The sequence below is a fragment of the Sinohyriopsis cumingii genome, chromosome 7, assembly GCF_028554795.1.
Source record: "Sinohyriopsis cumingii isolate HCF-2022 chromosome 7, ASM2855479v2, whole genome shotgun sequence".
In the NCBI taxonomy this organism is placed as follows: Eukaryota; Metazoa; Mollusca; class Bivalvia; order Unionida; family Unionidae; genus Sinohyriopsis; species Sinohyriopsis cumingii.
Genome location: NC_142967.1, coordinates 24734829 through 24756200, shown reverse-complemented (window position 1 = coordinate 24756200; position 21372 = coordinate 24734829). Strand labels below are relative to the sequence as shown.

The 21372-nt window shown below is 34.7% G+C and overlaps 1 protein-coding gene across 1 annotated transcript in view; it reads left to right on the top strand.

The window, feature by feature from the left end:
• LOC149794905 (uncharacterized) overlaps positions 1–20418 on the top strand; it is a 45457-nt gene extending 25039 nt beyond the window's left edge. The window contains exons 5-8 of the mRNA XM_089964546.1: positions 2439–2481; positions 6643–6731; positions 14751–14929; positions 18577–20418. Coding sequence (XP_089820672.1) covers positions 2439–2481; positions 6643–6731; positions 14751–14929; positions 18577–18720 — 455 coding nt within the window. The 3' untranslated portion in view covers positions 18721–20418. The remainder of the gene's footprint in view (positions 1–2438; positions 2482–6642; positions 6732–14750; positions 14930–18576) is intronic.
• The last annotated feature ends 954 nt before the right edge of the window (positions 20419–21372 follow it).

The following is a 21372-nucleotide window of genomic DNA, read 5'->3' as shown; positions in this document are numbered from 1 at the left end:
TTCTGCTTGCCCCAAACCCATGTGTTTAATGCTATGGGAGGCTAGCTCTTCTTCCTAGCCAACTATTGGTATTTCACTATCAAGATACTGCAGAGTAACTATGGAAGGTGTACATTCCTGACATCAGTTTTAAGCCTGAAACACCTAGTTTACAAATATATCCATATCTTTAAATAGTAAACAATAATAGGTGAAAAAGTCACACCATAGCCTTAAGTTAAGAAATTTGCCAGGGGCCAATTACGAAACTGGACCCTGGCACCATAGCCACTTAGTGGATGGGCTAGCAAACTTTAACATTAAATCAAGTTATAGCAGCATAAAATCGATATGAAAATTATTTATTTTCTCAGAAATTTCTTATTAAAATCTTTATGCCTTTAATCTGCTGAAAGACGATGCAACTAATGTGTTGATGAAATTTTAGCTGGTACTTGCAATTTCGATTACTAGTCGCATGAGCACACAGAATCTCACAACCATCATTTTCAAATATTGTAGAATTTTTTAAAAATGAAAGACGTATACTGGTTGTAATAAAAATACAAAAACGAAATGGCACAGAATTCTCTATATTTATTCCAAGACCTACTTCCGGAGTTTTGTAGTATCATGTGACAACCATGTTGACATGTACTTTCTCACACAGGGAGCATACAAAGCAGAGAACCAGACTACTATGCTTGATGAATCAGATTGGCCAAGTTTCTTGTAGTTGTTCTTGAAATAAATGTGTTGAAAATTATATGTTCTTTCAGGTTTTTACAAAAGGTATCAGACTTTCATTTAATATAATTGAAATTTTGTACAACACATTAAAAAGGAGTTTGTTGTTGATATCACATGACTATTGGACTTCTGATGTTGTTTGAAAGTTGTGAAGTCATGTAACTATTAATGCAGATGGCGAGTGCCGGGTCGGGTTTCATCTATGCCAAGTTTTGTCTAGTCTATCAGTGGATTAAAGACATAACAAATAAGCATGAAAAAAAAGTTAATTTCGTCTGGAAAAGACCTGGAAATTTATATTAGGGATGCATGGGAACCATGCATGTACAGACAAACTGTAAAATGTGTTTCAAGTCTTTAAAGTTAACTGTCTCAACATCAAATTCTGTATGAAACCAACTTATTATATTCATACAGCTAGAAACAGACTTACTCCATTGATACAGTTGTAGTCCCATATCACTTTCAGCTTCATACCATTTGTGTTGAAGAATATGAAATCATGGCACAGCTATTGACAATTTCATTAAACAAATACTGGGCACTACGGATTTTCTTATACAATACTGATGGTGCTTTTATATACTCTTGTACAAAACAAATTAATAACCAGGTGTTTGTGGGGGGGTAAGGGGGGACCAGGTTAGTTTGGAATTTTGCAGGTTTCTTGATGGATTGCAAGACTTTGATATTCAAGATAAAAATAATACAAATGAAAGCACCCTTCTTTCTGTTTCACAGACGTTAATCCTGTCCGTCACTTTCAGCTTCATACCATTTGTGTTGAAGAATATGAAAACATGGCACAGCAATTGACAATTTCATTTTAAAAAAATACTAGGCACTACGGATTTTCTTATACAATACCAATGGTGCTTTTATTTACCCTTGTTCAAAACAAATTAATAACCAAGATTTAGGGGGGACCAGTTTAGTTTGGAATTTTGTGGGTTTCTATTTGTAGATTATTGTGAGTCACGTGATCTAGCCATGCTGAAGTTAAGGCTTACACTCACACCATGTATGGAAACACTTTAACTGTTACTGAATTTGTTTTAAATATATTATCTAAAGCAAATAAGGTATTTTCAGCTTCATTTATTGATGGTAACCTGAGTTACAAATAACATCAATTTCACGATGCTGTGTGGGACGAACTATATTGTGTGGTGTTGACATGTGATGTCCTGCTTATGTTGAGGTCAGAAATGTTTCTTTACTCTAAAGTATTGTTTACAAGATAATCTTCTCCACTCTGTGCAAGTGATAAACCATGCATTGGTTGATTGACATTTGTACTGGTAAAATTTGGTCATCTACTGACTTTTTCCATCCTTGCTGGTACGCGGTACCGGTAATAGCAGAAATGCTGGATCATTTCTCAGAGATGGACATCAACAGTTGCATTTCATTGAATTAAGCGGGTGCACGTTACTTTGGACCGAAACTTATGCCTGACATAACTGGGTTATTGACTTAACAGAGGTCGAGATAAGTGGAGAAAAATTGGCATAACAAAGAAGGCTTTTCTCGTGACTGGAAAAAAACATGACATGGGTTCTCGAAATAACTGAGGTTGAGATAAGTGGGTTTGACTGTAGTATATACTGTGTTGAGAATTGTGATGATGGTGGTACAGATATTGATGATGGTTATAATTTTGTTATAACTTGTTAGATTTATTAACATCTTCATTTTGTCATTTTTAGGGCTGTCTTTCAGTGTCAAAAAGGGAGTTCCAGCACCTCCAAGGTAAGGAGAAATGTTTAAAAATAATAGTTTTAAGATTCAAATTTCTTTACTGCTATACAGTTATTTTTGGACTGAATTTTTTAATTGATACTTTGACATGTACTTTTAATGCATTACCATCTATTTTCGCATTGTTGTTCCAGGTGTTGATCCCCAGTCCAAGTATTTTATTTCCTCCAGATAGTAATTAGAGGTCCAGAATAAAAGAACATGACCCAAGTCTAATACCTAAATCCACTTCCAACAGTTGGAATATCTCCCTTTTTTCCCTTTGACTTTCTTCTTTCAATCATATCCATTTTCTGTTGTATTATTATTTTTTCCCAAACCTTTCCAGAATTTTCGTATATTGTTGTATTTGAGCGCTTTGAGTACCTCACTAGCAAAGCTAAACATAGAATATAATAGAAGTTTCTTTGTGCCAGTAGTCGTGTCAGATTTTCGGAAACTTCTACCGGGTACCTGTCGATTCTGCCAATTGTGTACCCAATCAAAGAGAAATTCTATTAAATGTAAACCTGAACTGCTTTGTTGTTGGTTCATACATGCTGACCCCCAAGAAAGGTATAAGTGTAATTATTACTTATATAAATGGCAAAGAAGCATAATCTGAGCATAAAAGAGCAGTCTGTATATTAAATGCCATAATTACAGAAAATATATGAAAACTTAACTTTAATTTTGCTACTTACCTGGATCTGCATTAAAATTCTTGTCACAAATTGGCTAAATCCATTTGGATTAGCAGTTAGTACAAGAGTATAGATACAAAACAAATTTATTGATGCATAACACTCACTTAACTAGTCTTCATGTCTAACTTTCGTGAATGGTAACATCCATGAATCGCATTAATTAGATCTCTTTCCCTTAATATTTGGTGCCATTTTTGTTTTCAGTTTAGACTGGTCCGTTGCATATGTGTGTAAAGAAACTAATCTGTGACAATTGGTTTCACATTCAAGAAACCTGTCTGTTTTCTTGGAACTGTTTCATGTACAGTTACTATAAATAGAAAATAAGGAACTAGGGAGGTTTAAAGATGGATAAATGCACAGCAGCCAATAGTCACATGACACAAGCCTTGAACTGTAACCATTATTTTGTGTCTCGCTCACTCCTGATATCATTGATCAGAACTTGGAAATGTTTTTTCTTTTGTGGGGGGGGGGGGTATTTTATAAACTTTTAACTGGTACCCGGCTGCCCATTTTATTACCTGGATTATTTCCAACAGGCAGGAACCTGTTGACATTTTTAGTGGCCAGAAGGACTAGCAGATCAAGAAACTTACCAGTCCTTCCTCAAATTCTCGATGGTGACAGCTTATACTACTAGAAATTTGGCTACATAAATTATGCAAACTCATAGATTTACTAATCTCATGGTATCTGACTGCTTCTGATCTCATTCCCTGAAAGCAGTGTTTCTTTGTTTTTCATCCCTGTATTAGTAACTGTTATTAGGGTAAGTATTTCCAACCCATTTCTAGAAATAGATGCTTGGGATACACAGACCCCACCTGCTTGGGAAACACAAAGCCCCCACCTGCTGAACATTTACTCTGTACACACAGACGTTTGTCCCACTTTTTGTCTTTGACCTGTTGAAGTATGGGACTTGGTGATGTTTTGGTACTGCTATAGGGCCAAGAAGAAGAAACCTGCTACTTTCTTTTCATCTCTGGTAGACCCACTCCATTCACAGATTGGTCTATCCTACTTTCCCTTTTAGGGAAGGCCCCATAAGGGTATGGAAGTTGTGAGCTACCTAATGGGAGGGATCCTTGGCACTCTTGGTTGAGGAAAGTTACCAGAACCCAGTAGTGAATTTCAACTCCGGCGAAACATGTTTGTTTTTTCTCTCAAGTGGACACGGGTTAAAAATGAGATCTCATTCATTAGTGTCAAGTTCATTGAAGAGAGACTCCCCAGTAGAGTCTACATCACTGACTTCATTTCCCAAACACCACATAATGCATAAGCAACAGCAGAGTCTGTCATCTTAAACTAGGCACTGAGAAATAGGTCAGGTGACAGCTGTAAAAGATCTGTCACCAGACACAAGTCATCAGGTACTGTCATAAGTGACATTTGCCAGGTGCAGAACACCAGTGATAGAGCATTGGTGATTGGTTGTAGGTTTCTAGGCACCAAGTGGTACCAGTGATAGAGCATTGGTGGTTGCTTTTAGGTTTCTAGTGATAGTGTTTCTCCCTCTTGAAGGTACTTCTGTTATTTTGGCACCTACCATCTCAAGATAGATTGTTCAGTCTGTTGAAAGATCTGACAAGTCTAGAGAGATTTTTCTGATGAAAATCAAAGCCCATGATATCAAGACTATTGCTGCAGCCTTTTTGAATCATTGTTTGCTGATGTCATGAAAGATGTATCCTGACTATATCACTCCACGTATCATTTTACCTTCAACCAGTGTTGTACCAGTGTGAGGGCATTGATGTTTTGGGTCCAATTTTTTCAGCCCATCAGGTTGTCAGGCCATCCACCAGTTTGCTGGACAGTTTATTTTAAGCCATTAGTGTCCAGCCTGGCTGGTTAGTTCAGGAATGCAATAATAACCAGTAATTCATTCTCTTAAAATTGGGGTGTGGGGGGGGATTTTACTGAAAAGAATTCCTTCATGTATGGTCCAAGCCTGGGAGAAAATTTTTGATCAGACAGAAGTGAACTAAGGTATAGAGCTTCTTATTTTAGACTTACAATAATAATTGTAAGTATGAATAATCTCCATGGACTGGACATGGAAGAGACATGGTAATGCAATTATAGCAGCTATATTATGACCACTTCAGTGGCCTAAGTGGTTAGAGCATCTGCCTTGGATGTGGGAGATCATGGGTTCGAGCCTCAACTGAGTCATACCAAAGACTTTTAATAATGGTACTCGCAGCTGCCTTGCTTGGCGCTCAGCATTAAGAGGTTAGTTTTAGGACTGGTCAGCCTGTTGTCAGGATAATGTGATTGGGTGGGAAATTACTATAAACTGCAATACTGCAGACATGATAGCGATATGACTGAATTTTTTTTAAAGCTATATTAAAAATCCAAATCACACACATAGCAGCTTTATATTACATGATTAAAATTAGTTTTAAACCCTCCCACTACATTTTCTAGAGACTTAAAAATTTTGAAGGAATTAAATGAACATTTCATTTTCTTAGTGTTTCTTGGGAAATTCTGATCATTAGGCACAATACGTCATCCTTATAAGAAAATTTACAACTGGTCTACGACTGTTGAACAAGTGATCTTTGAAACCCAGGGGTAAAAATAATCTTACAAGGCACAGTTGCCTTCCTGCCTGTTGAAGGTTTGTCATGCTTATGATGTTTATAGATGCTTGATTTGAACTCTTGGACTCTAAATACTCAAAGTTCCAAGTATTTGACAATTCGTCGTTTAAAGAATCTTTACTTTCTTCCAGCATGTTAATTTTATTGATATAGATATGCTAAGATATCAGATTTTATGGTTCAGAGCTTGAGCATCTTGCCCCCCCAAAAAGTTTTAATATGGGTTCAGGCATTCAGGGGTCACATTAAGTCCCATCATGGCCTTAGATGGTTTTATGTACCCTTATGAATGCAGAAGGTTCATGTAGTGTTATCCTTATCCTTCCATCCATCTGTCCATCTGTCTGTCCATGTAGTCATGCACTCTCAGTTACTGTATGTTAGAGAAATCATACTAAATTTAAGTCTAATGACAGTTTGGTAGAGGTATAGAATGACTGTTGCCACACATTATAAGACTTCTTGTTAGAATAACAGAAAGACCTCTTGCTGGAAGCATAGTAATACTTCTTATTAGTGGGCATAGTAATTCCAGTTTGCATAGACATAGACCTATTACTAGGGGCATAGTAATTCCAATTTGCAGAGACATAGACCTATTACTAAGGGCATAGTAATTCCAGTTTGCAGAGACAGAGACCTATTACTAGGGGCAAGGTAAAACCTCTTACTAGCAGGCATGGTAATTCCAGTTTGCAGAAACATAGAATCTGTTACTAGGGGCATGGTAAGACCTATCACTAGATGCAGTTCATTTCATAACCTTTAAACTGACCTTTACATTTATGTAGAGTTAGGTATCTGGATTCATTTCATTCAGAATTTGGTGTCTGGTTTTATTTCAGCTTGAAGAATATGTATCAGGAGTTGTCACGAGATTTTGATGGCTTCCAAGACCCAGGCCATGGTTACTTGCTGGGATGGGCAGAGCAGGGTGAGACTTGACTTCCTTTTACACACCATCTATAACATATCCAGCGGTATTGACCCAGATCTGTAGTATAATGTAGGCTAGCACTGGAATTTTCCAAGTAGTTGCCCAATTTTGCACAGTAGAATACTGTAGTGTGACTATCTTGTGTTCCAGGAAATATCAGCACTATTGCTATGTACATGTATGTTGAAATTCAAATCTAACTTATCTTCAGCTTATCATTGCCAATATTAACTAAGGTATAATAGTTATTATAAGTTGAATACAAATGCAAACAACATAGACCCTGATCTGCCAGCATGTTTTGCAATGGTAAATCTGGGTTCGTAAAGTTGGATTGGACTTGTGTATGAGTATATACAGTAGTTTTAAGGTTACCCTCGTTCTTTAAAATTGTCTTTTCCAGCTTATAAACTTTTATTCCTAAAGTAAAGATGTCCATTTCTTTCTTTGTTAAGAAAGTTAGTCTTTTGCTTTAGATTGCTCTGGTGGCCTAAGTGGTTAGAGCATCTGCCATGGATGTGGGAGGTTGCAGGTTCAAACTCTGGCAGAGTCATACCAGAGATTTATAAAAGTGATATCGTCAGGATAATGTGACTGGGTGGGACATGTCTGCAGCTTGATACACCATTGCTAGACATCACTATAAAGTGTCACACTGCAAACATTGTAACGATGTGACTAAAAACTTGTTAAAGCTACATTAAAAATCCAAATTATGCACACACACTCTTGCATGATTTATACAATCTTGAAAAAATACTACACTAGCATATATCTTTAATTTTAAGGAGAAAAATTGGCAGACAATGGCACAGGATTTAAATAAAATGCCATATAAATTTTGAGCACCTTTGATAATTGATGCGATTGTTAGTGGCAAGATAGCAGGAATGGAAAGAGTAAGGTCTGTGTTTTGTATGTTGTACCTAGTACAGTAGACCATTTGTGAAACTCCACACATTCTGCCCCCACCCCACATCTTGGTACAATGTGGGATTTCACCTTTAGATAAATTCAGGGCAGTATCATGTGACAGAAGAGTTGATTTTATCGTGCAATGTATTGTATATCATCAGCTGATCCTGATTTATGTTTATCTTGTTGTACATTATGCATTATGGGTCTAACTCGAATGTGATACATTACACAACAAAAAATTTGTGTCTGTTTTATACATTATGCATTATGGGTCTAAGTCAAATGTGATACATTACACAACCAAAAACATTGTGTTTTATTTATTATGCATTATGGGTCTAACTCGAATGTGATACATTACACAACAAAAACATTGTGTGTGTTTTATACATTATGCATTATGGGTCTAACTCGAATGTGATACATTACACAACAAAAACATTGCGTGTGTTATATACATTATGCATTATGGGTCTAACTCTAATGTGATACATTATACAACAAACAATTTGTGTCTGTTTTATACATTATGCATCATTAGATCTGGTTTTGTACATTTTGCAACAGCAGGTCAAAGTCTGGCTCTTGTATTCCAGAAGCAGATCCAAGTCTGTTGTACATAGATTGGTAAATTGTGCAACAGCAGATCTGGGTCTGTTTATAGTTTGGTAAATTGTGCAACAGCAGATCTGGATCTGTTTATAGTTTGGTAAATTGTGCAACAGCAGATCTGGATCTGTTTATAGTGGTAAATTGTGCAACAGCAGATCTGGGTCTGTTTATAGTGGTAAATTGTGCAACAGCAGATCTGGGTCTGTTTATAGTTTGGTAAATTGTGCAACAGCAGATCTGGATCTGTTTATAGTTTGGTAAATTGTGCAACAGCAGATCTGGATCTTTTTATAGTGGTAAATTGTGCAACAGCAGATCTGGGTCTGTTTATAGTTTGGTAAATTGTGCAACAGCAGATCTGGATCTGTTTATAGTGGTAAATTGTGCAACAGCAGATCTGGGTCTGTTTATAGTTTGGTAAATTGTGCAACAGCAGATCTGGATCTGTTTATAGTTTGGTAAATTGTGCAACAGCAGATCTGGGTCTGTTTATAGTTTGGTAAATTGTGCAACAGCAGATCTGGGTCTGTTTATAGTTTGGTAAATTGTGCAACAGCAGATCTGGGTCTGTTTATAGTTTGGTAAATTGTTCAACAGCAGATCTGGGTCTGTTTATAGTAGTAAATTGTGCAACAGATCTGGGTCTGTTTATAGTTTGGTAAATTGTGCAACAGCAGATCTGGGTCTGTTTATAGTTTGGTAAATTGTTCAACAGCAGATCTGGGTCTGTTTATAGTAGTAAATTGTGCAACAGCAGATCTGGGTCTGTTTAGTGGTAAATTGTGCAACAGCAAATCTGGGTCTGTTTATAGTGGTAAATTGTGCAACAACAGATCTGGGTCTGTTTATAGTTTGGTAAATTGTGCAACAGCAGATCTGGGTCTGTTTATAGTGGTAAATTGTGCAACAGCAGATCTGGATCTGTTTATAGTTTGGTAAATTGTGCAACAGCAGATTTGGGTCTGTTTATAGTGATAAATTGTGCAACAGATACTGGATCTGTTTATAGTTTGGTAAATTGTGCAGCAGCAGATCTGGATCTGTTTATAGTTTGGTAAATTGTGCAACAGCAGATCTGGGTCTGTTTATAGTTTGGTAAATTGTGCATCAGCAGATCTGGGTCTGTTTAGTGGTAAATTGTGCAACAGCAGATCTGGGTGTTTATAGTTTGGTAAATTGTGCAACAGCAGATCCAAATCTGTTTATCTTTTGGTATATTGTGCAGAGTGAAGCCGATCTGGGACTAATTAATGTGTAGTAGATTTTGCAACATCATATATTGGTCTGTTTACCTTGTGGTACATTATATAAGCAGATTTGGGTCTGTAACAGCATATCGAGGTCATTTTATCTTCTGGTACATTACATTACATCAGATCTAACTGGGTTACAGTTATTTGCAAGCTTTACATGAATTGAAAGAACAATCATTTTATTGTCAAGCCTGCCTTGGTAGAAGTTGGACTTTGCCATTTGTATGCATGTTTATTCATATGTCCACACCATTGATTAATATCAATGTGTTTTGTTTTCATATACATTCTTTCAGTACCATTTTGAATTGAGCTTCAGTGTGTTTTTCTTTCATTTACATTCTTTCAGTACCATTTGGAATAGAGCTTCAATGTGTCTTTTTCATGCACATTCTTTCAATACCATTTGAAATAGAGCTTCAGTGTTTTTTTATTTACATTCTTTCAATACCATTTGGAATAGAGCTTCAATGTTTTTTTTTCATTTACATTCTTTCAATACCATATGGAATAGAGCTTCAGTGTGTCTTTTTCATACACATTCTTTCAATACCATTTGAAATAGATCTTCAGTGTTTCTTTTTTCATTTACATTTTTTCAGTACCATTTGCATAGCTGCCAACCCTCACAATTTTGGTGTGAATTTCATGACTTTTTCAGAGATTCACGGATTCACACCGCATGAAGAAAAAAAATCATGAATTCCCCAATTTTCAGATATTTTAAATCTTTAATAAAATAGCAAATTTCCCATTAAGTGGTAGTCGTGATATCAGCAATTGCCAAAATGGTCCAGTACTGCTGGTCGCGATTTTAGTAGAACTATAGCCAATTGATACAGTTGGCCTGGTATCAAACATTTTAGCATATTTTAATCTATATGTATAAGAGTAATTTTACAAATGCTTTTGAGAGAAACTGGGGTCTAACAGGAATTTCACTCCACACATGTGCTGCCAACACTGCTTTGAATAACCATTCGGCATCACATCTTGAAAATGTCTTCACCACCAAGGAAAAAGAAATGTCTTGCATAAAACATGAAGTTTCATTTGGAAGTTGGCCATGCATTCAGCCATCAAACACTGATATACATATGGCTTTTTGCACACAGTGTGCCAGAAAGTTTAGCGTTGGGAATGGTGGCAGAGACAATGTGAGAAAGCTCATTGGTAGCAAAAAGCACATAGAGGTTGGGAAAATTAAGAACTCGCAGCAGATTTCAGCTCTGGAATATTTTAAGCCATCGACAGAAGACCTGCAAGCTACCAATGCTGAAGCATTGTTTGTGAGTTTTCTTGTTCAACAGGGTCTACCTTTATCAGCTGGAGACCATGCTAAACATTTGTTCCAACAAGATTGCTTCACGAATTCATATCAAAATTGACTCATTTTTATCCCTGTTTTCATTACTTGCAAGCCTGAAGGGTTGGCAGCTCTGCATTTGGAATAGGGCTTCAATGTTGTTGGTTTTTTTCATTTACATTCTTTCAGTAACATTTGGAATAGGGCTTCAATGTTTTTTTCATTTACATTTGTTCAGTACCATTTGGAATAGAGCTTCAATGTTTTTTTTTAATTTACATTCTTTCAATACCTTTTTTGGAATAGAGGTTCAAATATTTTTTTCATTTACATTCTTTCAGTACCATTTGGAATAGAACTTAATTGGTTTTTGTTTCTTTTCATTTACATTTTGTCAATACCATTCGGAATAGAGCTTGAATGTGTTTTTTCTTCATTTACATTTTTCAATGCCATTTGGAATAGAGCTTCAATGTTTTTTTGCTATATATACATTCTTTCAGTACCATTTGGAATAGAGCGTCAGGGTGGTTTGTTTATATACATTCTTTCAATACCTTTGTATAATGGAGCTTCTATGTTTTTTTTTTTCATTTACATTCTTTCAATACCATTTGGAATAGAGCTTCTTTCTGGGTTTTTTCATTCACATTCTTTCATTTCCATTTGGAATAGAGCTTCAATTTGTTTTCTTTCTTCCATTTACATTCTTTCAGTACCATTTGGAATAGAGCTTTGTTTTATTCATTTACATTCTTTCAATTCCATTTGGAATAGAGCTTTGTTTTATTCATTTACATTCTTTCAATACCATTTGGAATAGAGCTTTGTTTTATTCATTTACATTCTTTCAATTCCATTTGGAATAGAGCTTTGTTTTATTCATTTACATTCTTTCAATACCATTTGGAATAGAGCTTTGTTTTATTCATTTACATTCTTTCAATACCATTTGGAATAGAGCTTTGTTTTATTCATTTACATTCTTTCAATACCATTTGGAATAGAGCTTTGTTTTATTCATTTACATTCTTTCAGTTCCATTTGGAATAGAGCTTTGTTTTATTCATTTACATTCTTTCAATTCCATTTGGAATAGAGCTTTGTTTTATTCATTTACATTCTTTCAATTCCATTTGGAATAGAGCTTTGTTTTATTCCATTTACATTCTTTCAATACCATTTGGAATAGAGCTTTGTTTTATTCATTTACATTCTTTCAATTCCATTGGGAATAGAGTTTTAATGTGCTTTTTTTTCTCATATACATTATTTCAGTACCATTTGGAGTAGACAGGGTTCCCATGCTACTGGGAAATTGGGAACAAGTAGGGAGAAATGGAAAAAAAATCCTGACTGTGAAAGGTCCTTGAATTTTGCAATAATTAACGAAAGTCTGAAAAAATCCAGGAATTTTCCTCCAGATCTTGACGCCCAAAACAATCAATTACTTGAGTTGTAACTGAACTGATTGCGAGTTAAATTTATCAGGTTCTAACCAGAATATTAGGAGGTTGCACTATGGATCATTTGGGTGCTTGCCATAAATATTTTTGTTGAGACAATCCAAATGCTCAGGGAATTAGATTCATCTAGTAGACTGTTGTTTTACAGACAGTTCGATATCCGTAAAAATTTTTTGATATGGAAGGAATAAAAACCAGTCTAGCATCACAAGAGGCCAACATGGTGGCATTAAAGCATAACTGTTCAGCGGATGGACTAGCAAGCTTAAACATTGTTATACCTGCATGAAATCATTATGAAAATTATTTACTTTCTCAGAAATTGCGAGTATTAAAATTGTTGTCTTTAATCTGATGAAAGACGATAAAACTAATGTATTGATGACATTTGAGCTCGTACTAGTGATTTCGATTGCTAGTCGAACAAGCACACAGAATCTCACAACCGTCATTTTCAAATATTGTAGAAAAAAATAATAAATGAAAGTCGTATACTGGTTGTAATAAAAATACAAAAACGAAAGAGTACAAAATTCTCTATATTTATTCCAAGACCAACTTTCAGAGTTTTGTTGTCTCTCACGCATAGAGCATATGAAGCAGGGAATCAAACTACTCTGCTTGATGAATCAAACTGGCCAAGTTTCTTGTAGTTGTTCTCGAAATAAATATGTTGAGAATATGTTCTTTCTGGTTTTTCATTTAATATAATAGAAATTTTGTACAACAACATTACAAAGGAATTTGTTGTTGATATCATGTGACTATTGGACTTCCAATGTCATCATTTGAGATTTGTGAAGTCATGTGACTATTAACGCAAATGGCGACTACCGGGTTAGGTTTCATCTTTTCCAAGTTTCGTCTAGTCTTTCAGTGGATTAAAGACATCACAATTATAATACTTACCATTTTTGAGAAAATAAATAATTTTCCTATTAATTTCATGCAGGTACAAGTCAATATAACATAGTTTAAATATGCTAGGCTCGCTGGTAAGCTATCTTATAGTGGCGGCAGATTCCAAATTTTGTATATGTAATTCTTCTGAACTCCATCACAAATGTCCAGATGTGAAAAATGTGGTTGGAATGTTTGGAGGAAACCCGGATTAGAAAGATTTTGAATCTCTGAGTTAAGCTTTGGTGCAGAACTATTACAGTGACATGTAGCTTGAAGCATTGGTTTCAGATTTTAAATAAAACGCAGGAGAAAGTGGAATTTGTTGTCCTTTTATTACATTTGAGATTTTATTACCACACACAAATTCAGGGTTAAACATTTTTCATTACAAGATAAGATTCTAATGCATTGCATTTATTGGGTGGGGGGGGGGGGTCATACTGTAATAGGGAATTTTTACTTTGTATAATTTGCACATATATTGCTCTAGAATTCTTTAGAATTAAACGTTTGAAAGGAAAAATTGTAATTTATGCTCATGTTGTTTCCACGCAGCAACATAATGCAGGTCAGCAAAGTAAAGTTAGAATTTGTATTCTGTACATTGAAATGGCTTTAAATGCCAATTTAAAGGAATTTAGTCAAGATTTGTTTCGTGTGACTCATTTTGTGTTTTGTACATGATCATCTTTTCTGACATACCTGTATATGTTTTGGAGAGTCTTGAAAGAGAAACATCTTCAGATTTGGAAAATGCATGTTTTATGATCCAAGATGTTCTTTAAAATCCATGCGGTAATGGTCATATGTTAACCTTGAAAAAAAAAATCAATTTCATCCTGGAATAAACCTGGAAAAGACCTGGACATTTATATTTAGAAAAGTGTGAGAAACATGAATAGCTCTTCAGTGGGTTTTTCATTTACATTCTTTCAGTACCATTTGGAATAGAGCTTCAGTATTTTTTCTATTTACATTCTTTCATGCCATTTGGAATAGAGCTTCAATGGTTTTTTTTCTCATATACATTATTTCAATACCATTTGGAATAGAGCTTCTTTGGGTTCTTTTCATTTACATTCTTTCAGTACCGTTTGAAATAGAGCTTCAATGGGGGTTTTTTCATTTAATTTCTTTCAATACCATTTGGAATAGATCTGATCCAGTTAAAATGGTAATAGTACATTAGTATGCAGTAAAGTGAAAGTGTTCCGAACCAGTTCGAACATTACTACCTATCATGAACTGGCCAGACTGCAAATAACTTGACATAGTGATGAAAATCAAAATCAGTTCAATGATCAATCATCAATTTCTGCTGATTGATGAAACGTCAATACATGTAATAAATTTTTATTCACATTATATCTTGAAAAAACCAGGGTTATTTCTTTAGAATGCCCTGATGTCAGAAACAGTAGGAATGGTACCAAATTGAATTTTGGACCAAATTCTATCACAGAGATTATCATATATTCATATTTCACTGAAATGACTGATACTCAAATCGATTTCTTAACAACAAAACCTTGTACCTTCTTCTTTAACTCCTATGCAGGAGTACTGCTGCTTAATGCCTGCTTGACAGTACGAGCACATGAGGCAAATTCCCACAAGGATCGTGGTTGGGAGAAGTTTACAGATGCCATAATATCCTGGTTCAACAAGAATCGTTCTGGAATTGTCTTTATTCTGTGGGGTTCTTATGCACAGAAGAAAGGAGCTTTTATTGACAAGGTTAGTTTTCTTCCTTGCATTACTTGAAAAAGAGTTTTCTGGTGGAATAGCTAGAATCACCTTCAAACGCACATCATAGTTTTAATGAACCCATGCATTATTCTCTCATTTCCTAAAAATATTTGTATGAAGCATGTTATTTTGTTCCAATACAAGTGTATATATGCAGTATCCAGTAGCAGCCAATTCCTCTCACTACCTTAACTTAAATACATGACCAGTAAGCTTAGAGACAGAGAAAAGGCATAAAGGTATTCATTGATACTATTATTGAAAGTTAAAGGAAAGATAATTATCAGGGAAAATTAGATTTCATGCTTATTTACATTGAATTTCCTTTCAAGTGAAACTGATGTTGAAAATATTTTTTGAACTTACTGCAGTGTTTTTATTTATCTGTGATAAAAAGATTTAGCTGTAGTGGTAATCCATCCGAATTTGAGATTTGTGTATTAGCATTGAATGGTATCTCATCAGGACAATGCTTTTATGGTGCCAGTCAAAAGCAAAGTTATGAAAATGTGAAAATGAATTGTATATATAAATTTTAGGAAGTTGAAGCCTTCCAAATTAATGTAAACGTGAAGTACTACTAGGTACATGGCTAAAAATTGATGCTTTACAAGTTACACTCCTGATATGCCAGTGTTGGGTGTATTTAATTTGCTTTGTTTGTTAGTTTTTTTTAAAAATACTTATTTCATTATATGCTATTGATAACGTAACATTGTATTTTGGACTTAACCTTGTTCAAAATCAAGTTCATTTTGTACTTGACCCCATGAAAGCTGGGTCTACTACTGTTTACTACATTTTATAATTTAGTAATAGACTTCACATTGTAACTTAGATTTTATTTTGTAATCATTATAAACCTTCCATAAGAAAACTTTACATTAGCTAATAGTATTTTTCTTAAGAAAATACCAATTGTGACCTGAGGTCAGGTAGAGGACTATATAATCTTATTTTTGTAGAAATTAATTTTTTTTCCTTGAAGATCTTAGCAGAATCAGTCTTATTATTGTTTTGTCCAGAAATTCCGTTAGGCTGTAATTTATTCAGTTTTTTTGATACTGAAAATACTGAGTGCTCATCAAAAATTACATTCGTGGAAATAGAGGATTGAATTAATTGTGAAATTTCCAATAAGGATTTAATTCTTGTATTGTATTATTGTGATCCAACCACAGACTGTTGGCACATCAGCGTTATACAGCCACTACAGGCACATCAACACTTTTAGCATTGGATTGAATTTGGATTTCCACTCAAGATTATTCAGAATTTTAATAATTAGGACTTTTGTCTGTAGTTCTGGGATTAATTGGGAATTAATTCACAATACCATAAGTTCCCTTTTTTACATTTTCACTTGGTATTCTAGGACAATAAATTATTTGTTGATTTTTACAAAGCTTGTTGCTTCACACTCATTTCTGTTGTTTCTAGACCATATAGTTGGAATACCAATAAATTGTTTTCTGAAATAAAATAAATCGGAAGCTTCTTGGTAGTGTTGTTTTGTGTGCAGAATATAAAATATACTCATGGACAGTCAAAACAGCCTGATTTTTTTTTTATCAAATAGAAAATATTACAACAATTCCTGCTAGTACTAAAAACATTAATTGGAGCCCTGAAAATAAAAAGTATAGATGTCAGAATTTTGCAAAATGTATATAAATGTAAAGGAAAAAATAGGAATTTCCTAAAATATATGGTCAGAATTTGTTGTATATAGCACATTACCCTTACAGAATGTGTTATATAATCCACATCCCTCACATAATGTATTATATTATCTACTTCCCCTACAGAATGTATTATATAATCCACATACCCCCACAGAATGTGTTATATAATCCACATACTCCCACAGAATGTGTTATATAATCCACATCCCCCACAGAATGTGTTATATAATCTACTTCCCCCACAGAACATTATATAATCTGCTTCCCCCACATAATGTGTTATATAATCCACATCCTCCCACAGAATGTGTTATATAATCTACTTCCCCCACTGAATTTGTTATATAATCTACTTCCCCACAGAATGTTTTATATAATCCACATCTCCCACAGAATGTGTTATATAACCTTCATCCCCCACAATGTTTATTACATGATCCACATTCCCTCAGTGTTTTTTGTGTGGTGCATCATGATAAAGCTCATGTATCAAATTCACTTTCAATTAATTCTGTCTCACAGGTTGGAAGTTGAAATATCATAAAATAACTTGTCTCAGGGTTGAAGTTTATGTGATGAACAAGAATGTGTTCCAGTGAACACCTGCAGGATATGCATTTTGGTCATAGTTCCCCTTACAGGCGGTATACATGAGTGTCAGTGAACACTTGCAGGATATGCAGTTTGGTCATAGTTCCCCTTACAGGCGGTATACATGAGTGTCCTATACCCAGTCAGCACAGTATCATCTCATCTCAGCAATTTATGTGACACCTAAAGATTAATCCACATAAAGCATTGATACATCAAACTGCAGTTAAGAAACTTTCATTGTAAACGTTTAAACTTTTCCTGATTGCATATCTGATCTGCATCCTTTCAATCTCAGGGAACTAAAGTACTACGTATGTTGCTTGAATGTTAGTACCAATTGGACACTTTTTGTATACACTAATTACAGTCCATTCTTAAACTTGTACATCAGTGGTTTTCAGACAAAACCAGCGAATAAATATTGTCAAATTGCAAGGTACATGCGAGCTTTGCCACAGAAATGATATCAGACTGATACACTTAAGTCTTTCTCAGTCACAGTCAGGTCCATTCTCTTGAGTGTTGTAATGTGAATTTTACCACTCCTAACCACAGATCACTCAAATGGTGGTTCAAATTTACAGGCAGTGGTGTAAGTAGAAGACATATAAATGTGAATCAGTAATCGCTTTTGCTTGGTGTTGTAAGGTATTGATTTTAACAAATGTTTGATTTCCACAAATACTGGCATTAGTATTGTTTTATCCATTCAGGGGGTCAGCATTTGTTGTCAGCATATTTGTTTTTTATTATATATTTTGGTATTTACAGCTGTTAATCCATGAAATTAAATTCCTATTAATTTGCAAACCATGACAGGTAAATCTGCCAAGTTGAGTATTTACAAAAAACATTTCTTATACAAAACCAGATATTTATATCCACTAAAAGCAAAAGTCTACAGTAACTGCAGTGCATGTAATTTGGAGTGACTCTGCATTCTTTACTGTGAGCAATGAGCATTCTGTGTTAAAGTTATTTACATGCAAAAATGTTTGGACTTTTTAGGGAAAACAAGCATACAAGTAAATTAATTAGTCTTTTAAAAAGGGACTGATTATACAATGTATAATAATGATATTGACAGAAAGTTTCATACAGGTGTCTGTCATTGGTTTGTTGCTTTGTGTTACTTTTGCAGTATGGATTTATAGTTATTTGTTGTTGTATAACACTACAATTGTTCACAATATTGGGTAAAATATGTACTGTGTCGGAATACCATATGGTCAGAGCTCCTGTCTGTTCTGAAAGTCTCCAACAGTGAATATAATAAGTGTCAGAGAGCAGATTTTGATGGTCCTGAATTTTCAGTTTAACTATTTAAGATATTTATATTTTTATTTTTCATTTCAGAAAAGACACCACATTTTGAAGGGGGTCCACCCATCTCCACTTTCTGCTCATAGAGGTTTCTTTGGCTGCAGCCATTTCTCAAAGTGCAATGAACTACTAAAGGCAGATGGGAAAGAACCAATTGACTGGTCTTATTTACCTTGAGTTGTCACTCTTGGTTTTAGAAGTTACGAGTTTGGAAAACAGTGAAGAAATTTTTGGTAGCAATAATGTAGAGCTATGGAGAAACTTTGACATTGTGTGAACTTTATTCTTCTGAGCGACTGAGCTGTTAAGTAGTCTTTTAAAACCTGAATGTTACATGCATATTTTGTATTGTGTCGTGTTGACTGTGCTGTTAAGTAGTCTTTTAAAACCTGAATCTGTTACATGCATATTTTGTATCGTGCCTTGTTGACTGAACTTGATTAATGGTAATTTTGTACCACCATGTCTTGTTTATATTGGGAGAGATAATGCATCACAAAAATGGGGAGCTCATGACGTAGACAAGAGAACTAACCATTAGTGTGTACATGTTGTGACACTGAGTGTTTATAATGAGTATCTCTTTTTAATTTGTGAAAATTTCTGTGTTCAGAATTATATCAGAAAAATTCCAGAAAATAAATTGTATGGGATAACCTTTTGTACAGGCATTATCAACTTGAAAACAAGTGGAGAGAAGAGTAGTTTAATTAAATATCAGTATCACCCATTTTGAATATGCCTTAATTCTATTCTATGAAGAGTTTAAAGTTTTCTTTATCATTTTGGGCTTGCTTTAGTGTCTGAAGGTGGCTTCTCTACCTTGGGGCACTTAGAGGTCTCCACATTCCTCCACCTTCAGCTTGCAGTGTTTCACAAACAGCAGCATCATGATGGAGTCGATTGAGTACAGTTCATCTTTGAATATGACACTTGTCACCCAAACTTGTTTTTCACTGGTACCAGTGACAAATTGTATTGGGATCCAGATCCATATCATTGATTACTGTTAATACACGTGACAGAACCAGGACATCAAACCAACAGATTTAATAATCTTGATTTTAAACTAGAATATTTTTTATTAACATAAATTTTATGCTTTAAGGGGATTGAAAATAAAATAAAGGATTGTTAGACATGTATTCTCCTGGCAAGTTATGAAAATTTTAATCAGATTCTAATGGAAAAAATTATATCAAGGAGTGAATGCCTATCAATTAAATGAGAAAAGACAAGTTTTATATCTCACAGTTTATTGCAGAGATGTTTCTTTTGTAGTGTCCTTCACAAGATCACTAACTGGTGACCACTGATAACAATCATTGTGATTATTAAGTTTTATACCCAACAGGCTGTCAGTCAGTGTCAACAGGCTGTCAGTAGTTGTCTGGTCCAGATTTCTCCTTGACTTACTTTGTAAGTGGTAATGACAAGACAACCATGATGTTTTTTAAAAAGAATTTTCTGAAAATGATTTATATTGTTTTTTTTAATACATGCTGTAAAGAAACTCGAAATCTCATTTGTTCATGACTTAGAAATCAAGGAATGTATAAGGTTGCATATTTTTTATTTGAAATTTTACTCTGTTTTTTAGACAGTATATTTTTCTGAATATTGCATTATAACTGTAATGTGTTCATTCATACTGTAAATGCTTTTGCCAAATTTATTGATTTTTGTTGGGGTGGGTGGGGTAATGATCAATATTGGGGGTGGATGGGGTTGCGAACTGTTCCTTTTGGCAGCAGTAGTTGCGGCAGATTGTAGTACATAGAGTATATTTTTATCCAGTCATTTTATTTTTTCAAGTTATTATGAGGTAAACTGTGCATTGCCAGAAATAAAATTACAATTAAAACCTCTTTAAAATGACTTGACTCTTTACTGCCTGCAATTTTTATCTCACTGTTAGAAGACAAATATCGATCAAAGATCCATGTTTTATGACAAATATAAAAGTCTGATCACAAGTTTTATGAAGGCTGTTCCCTTGAAACATGCATGGTACCGTGGAAAGGCACTTTTTTTCTAAATGTATGCCTGGATTCTCCGATTACTCAAAGAGTTCATATGAAAACTATACGGAATTGTAAATTGCATCTATGGGTAGCTACTTCACATTGATTTTACTGGAATAGCGCTTGTGGTGAAAATACTTTGTTTTCTGGTAGAAACCATCTTCTTGGCTCTTGTTAGACTCTGTGTTATAAATTTTTGTAGCCATACATCAAACTATGAGGTGTGGATTAAAGTGTAGGGGGTATTTGAATTTCTACAGTGTACACCGAGTTGGGACATACCTGTACCACGTGTCATCATGGAGGGTAAACGAGTTAATCACGAGTATAGAAAATGTTACCAGTTATTTCCACCATAGCAAAACACCTTAGACCAGGAGTGCTTTCTAACTATTTTTTGTAAAGCATATCATTTGACAGACAAGGCCTTTTGTCTGAATTGCAAGAAACAGACGTCACTTTACCATTAGTAGTAGTAGCAGGCTAAACAGTTCTTGTGTTGAGGTTGTAAGGCCATGTGAGCCATGTATGACCCAGCAGCTGTGATTATTTGCCGTTTTAGACCTCAAACCATTTTACCAGTTTGGTCAAATTTAGCAGAGCATCAGCACCCAACAGGCTTTCAGATTTGTACCAGTGATGCACATTAACCATCAAATATGGCCACCATTACACCATTACAAAAACAAGAAAACCATTTTGGCTTTCCTGTTGTACACCATCAAATGTGGTCACCATTACAAAAACAAGAGAACCATTCCTGTTTACACAGCAGATATTGATGTGCCATTCATTGAGACTAGTC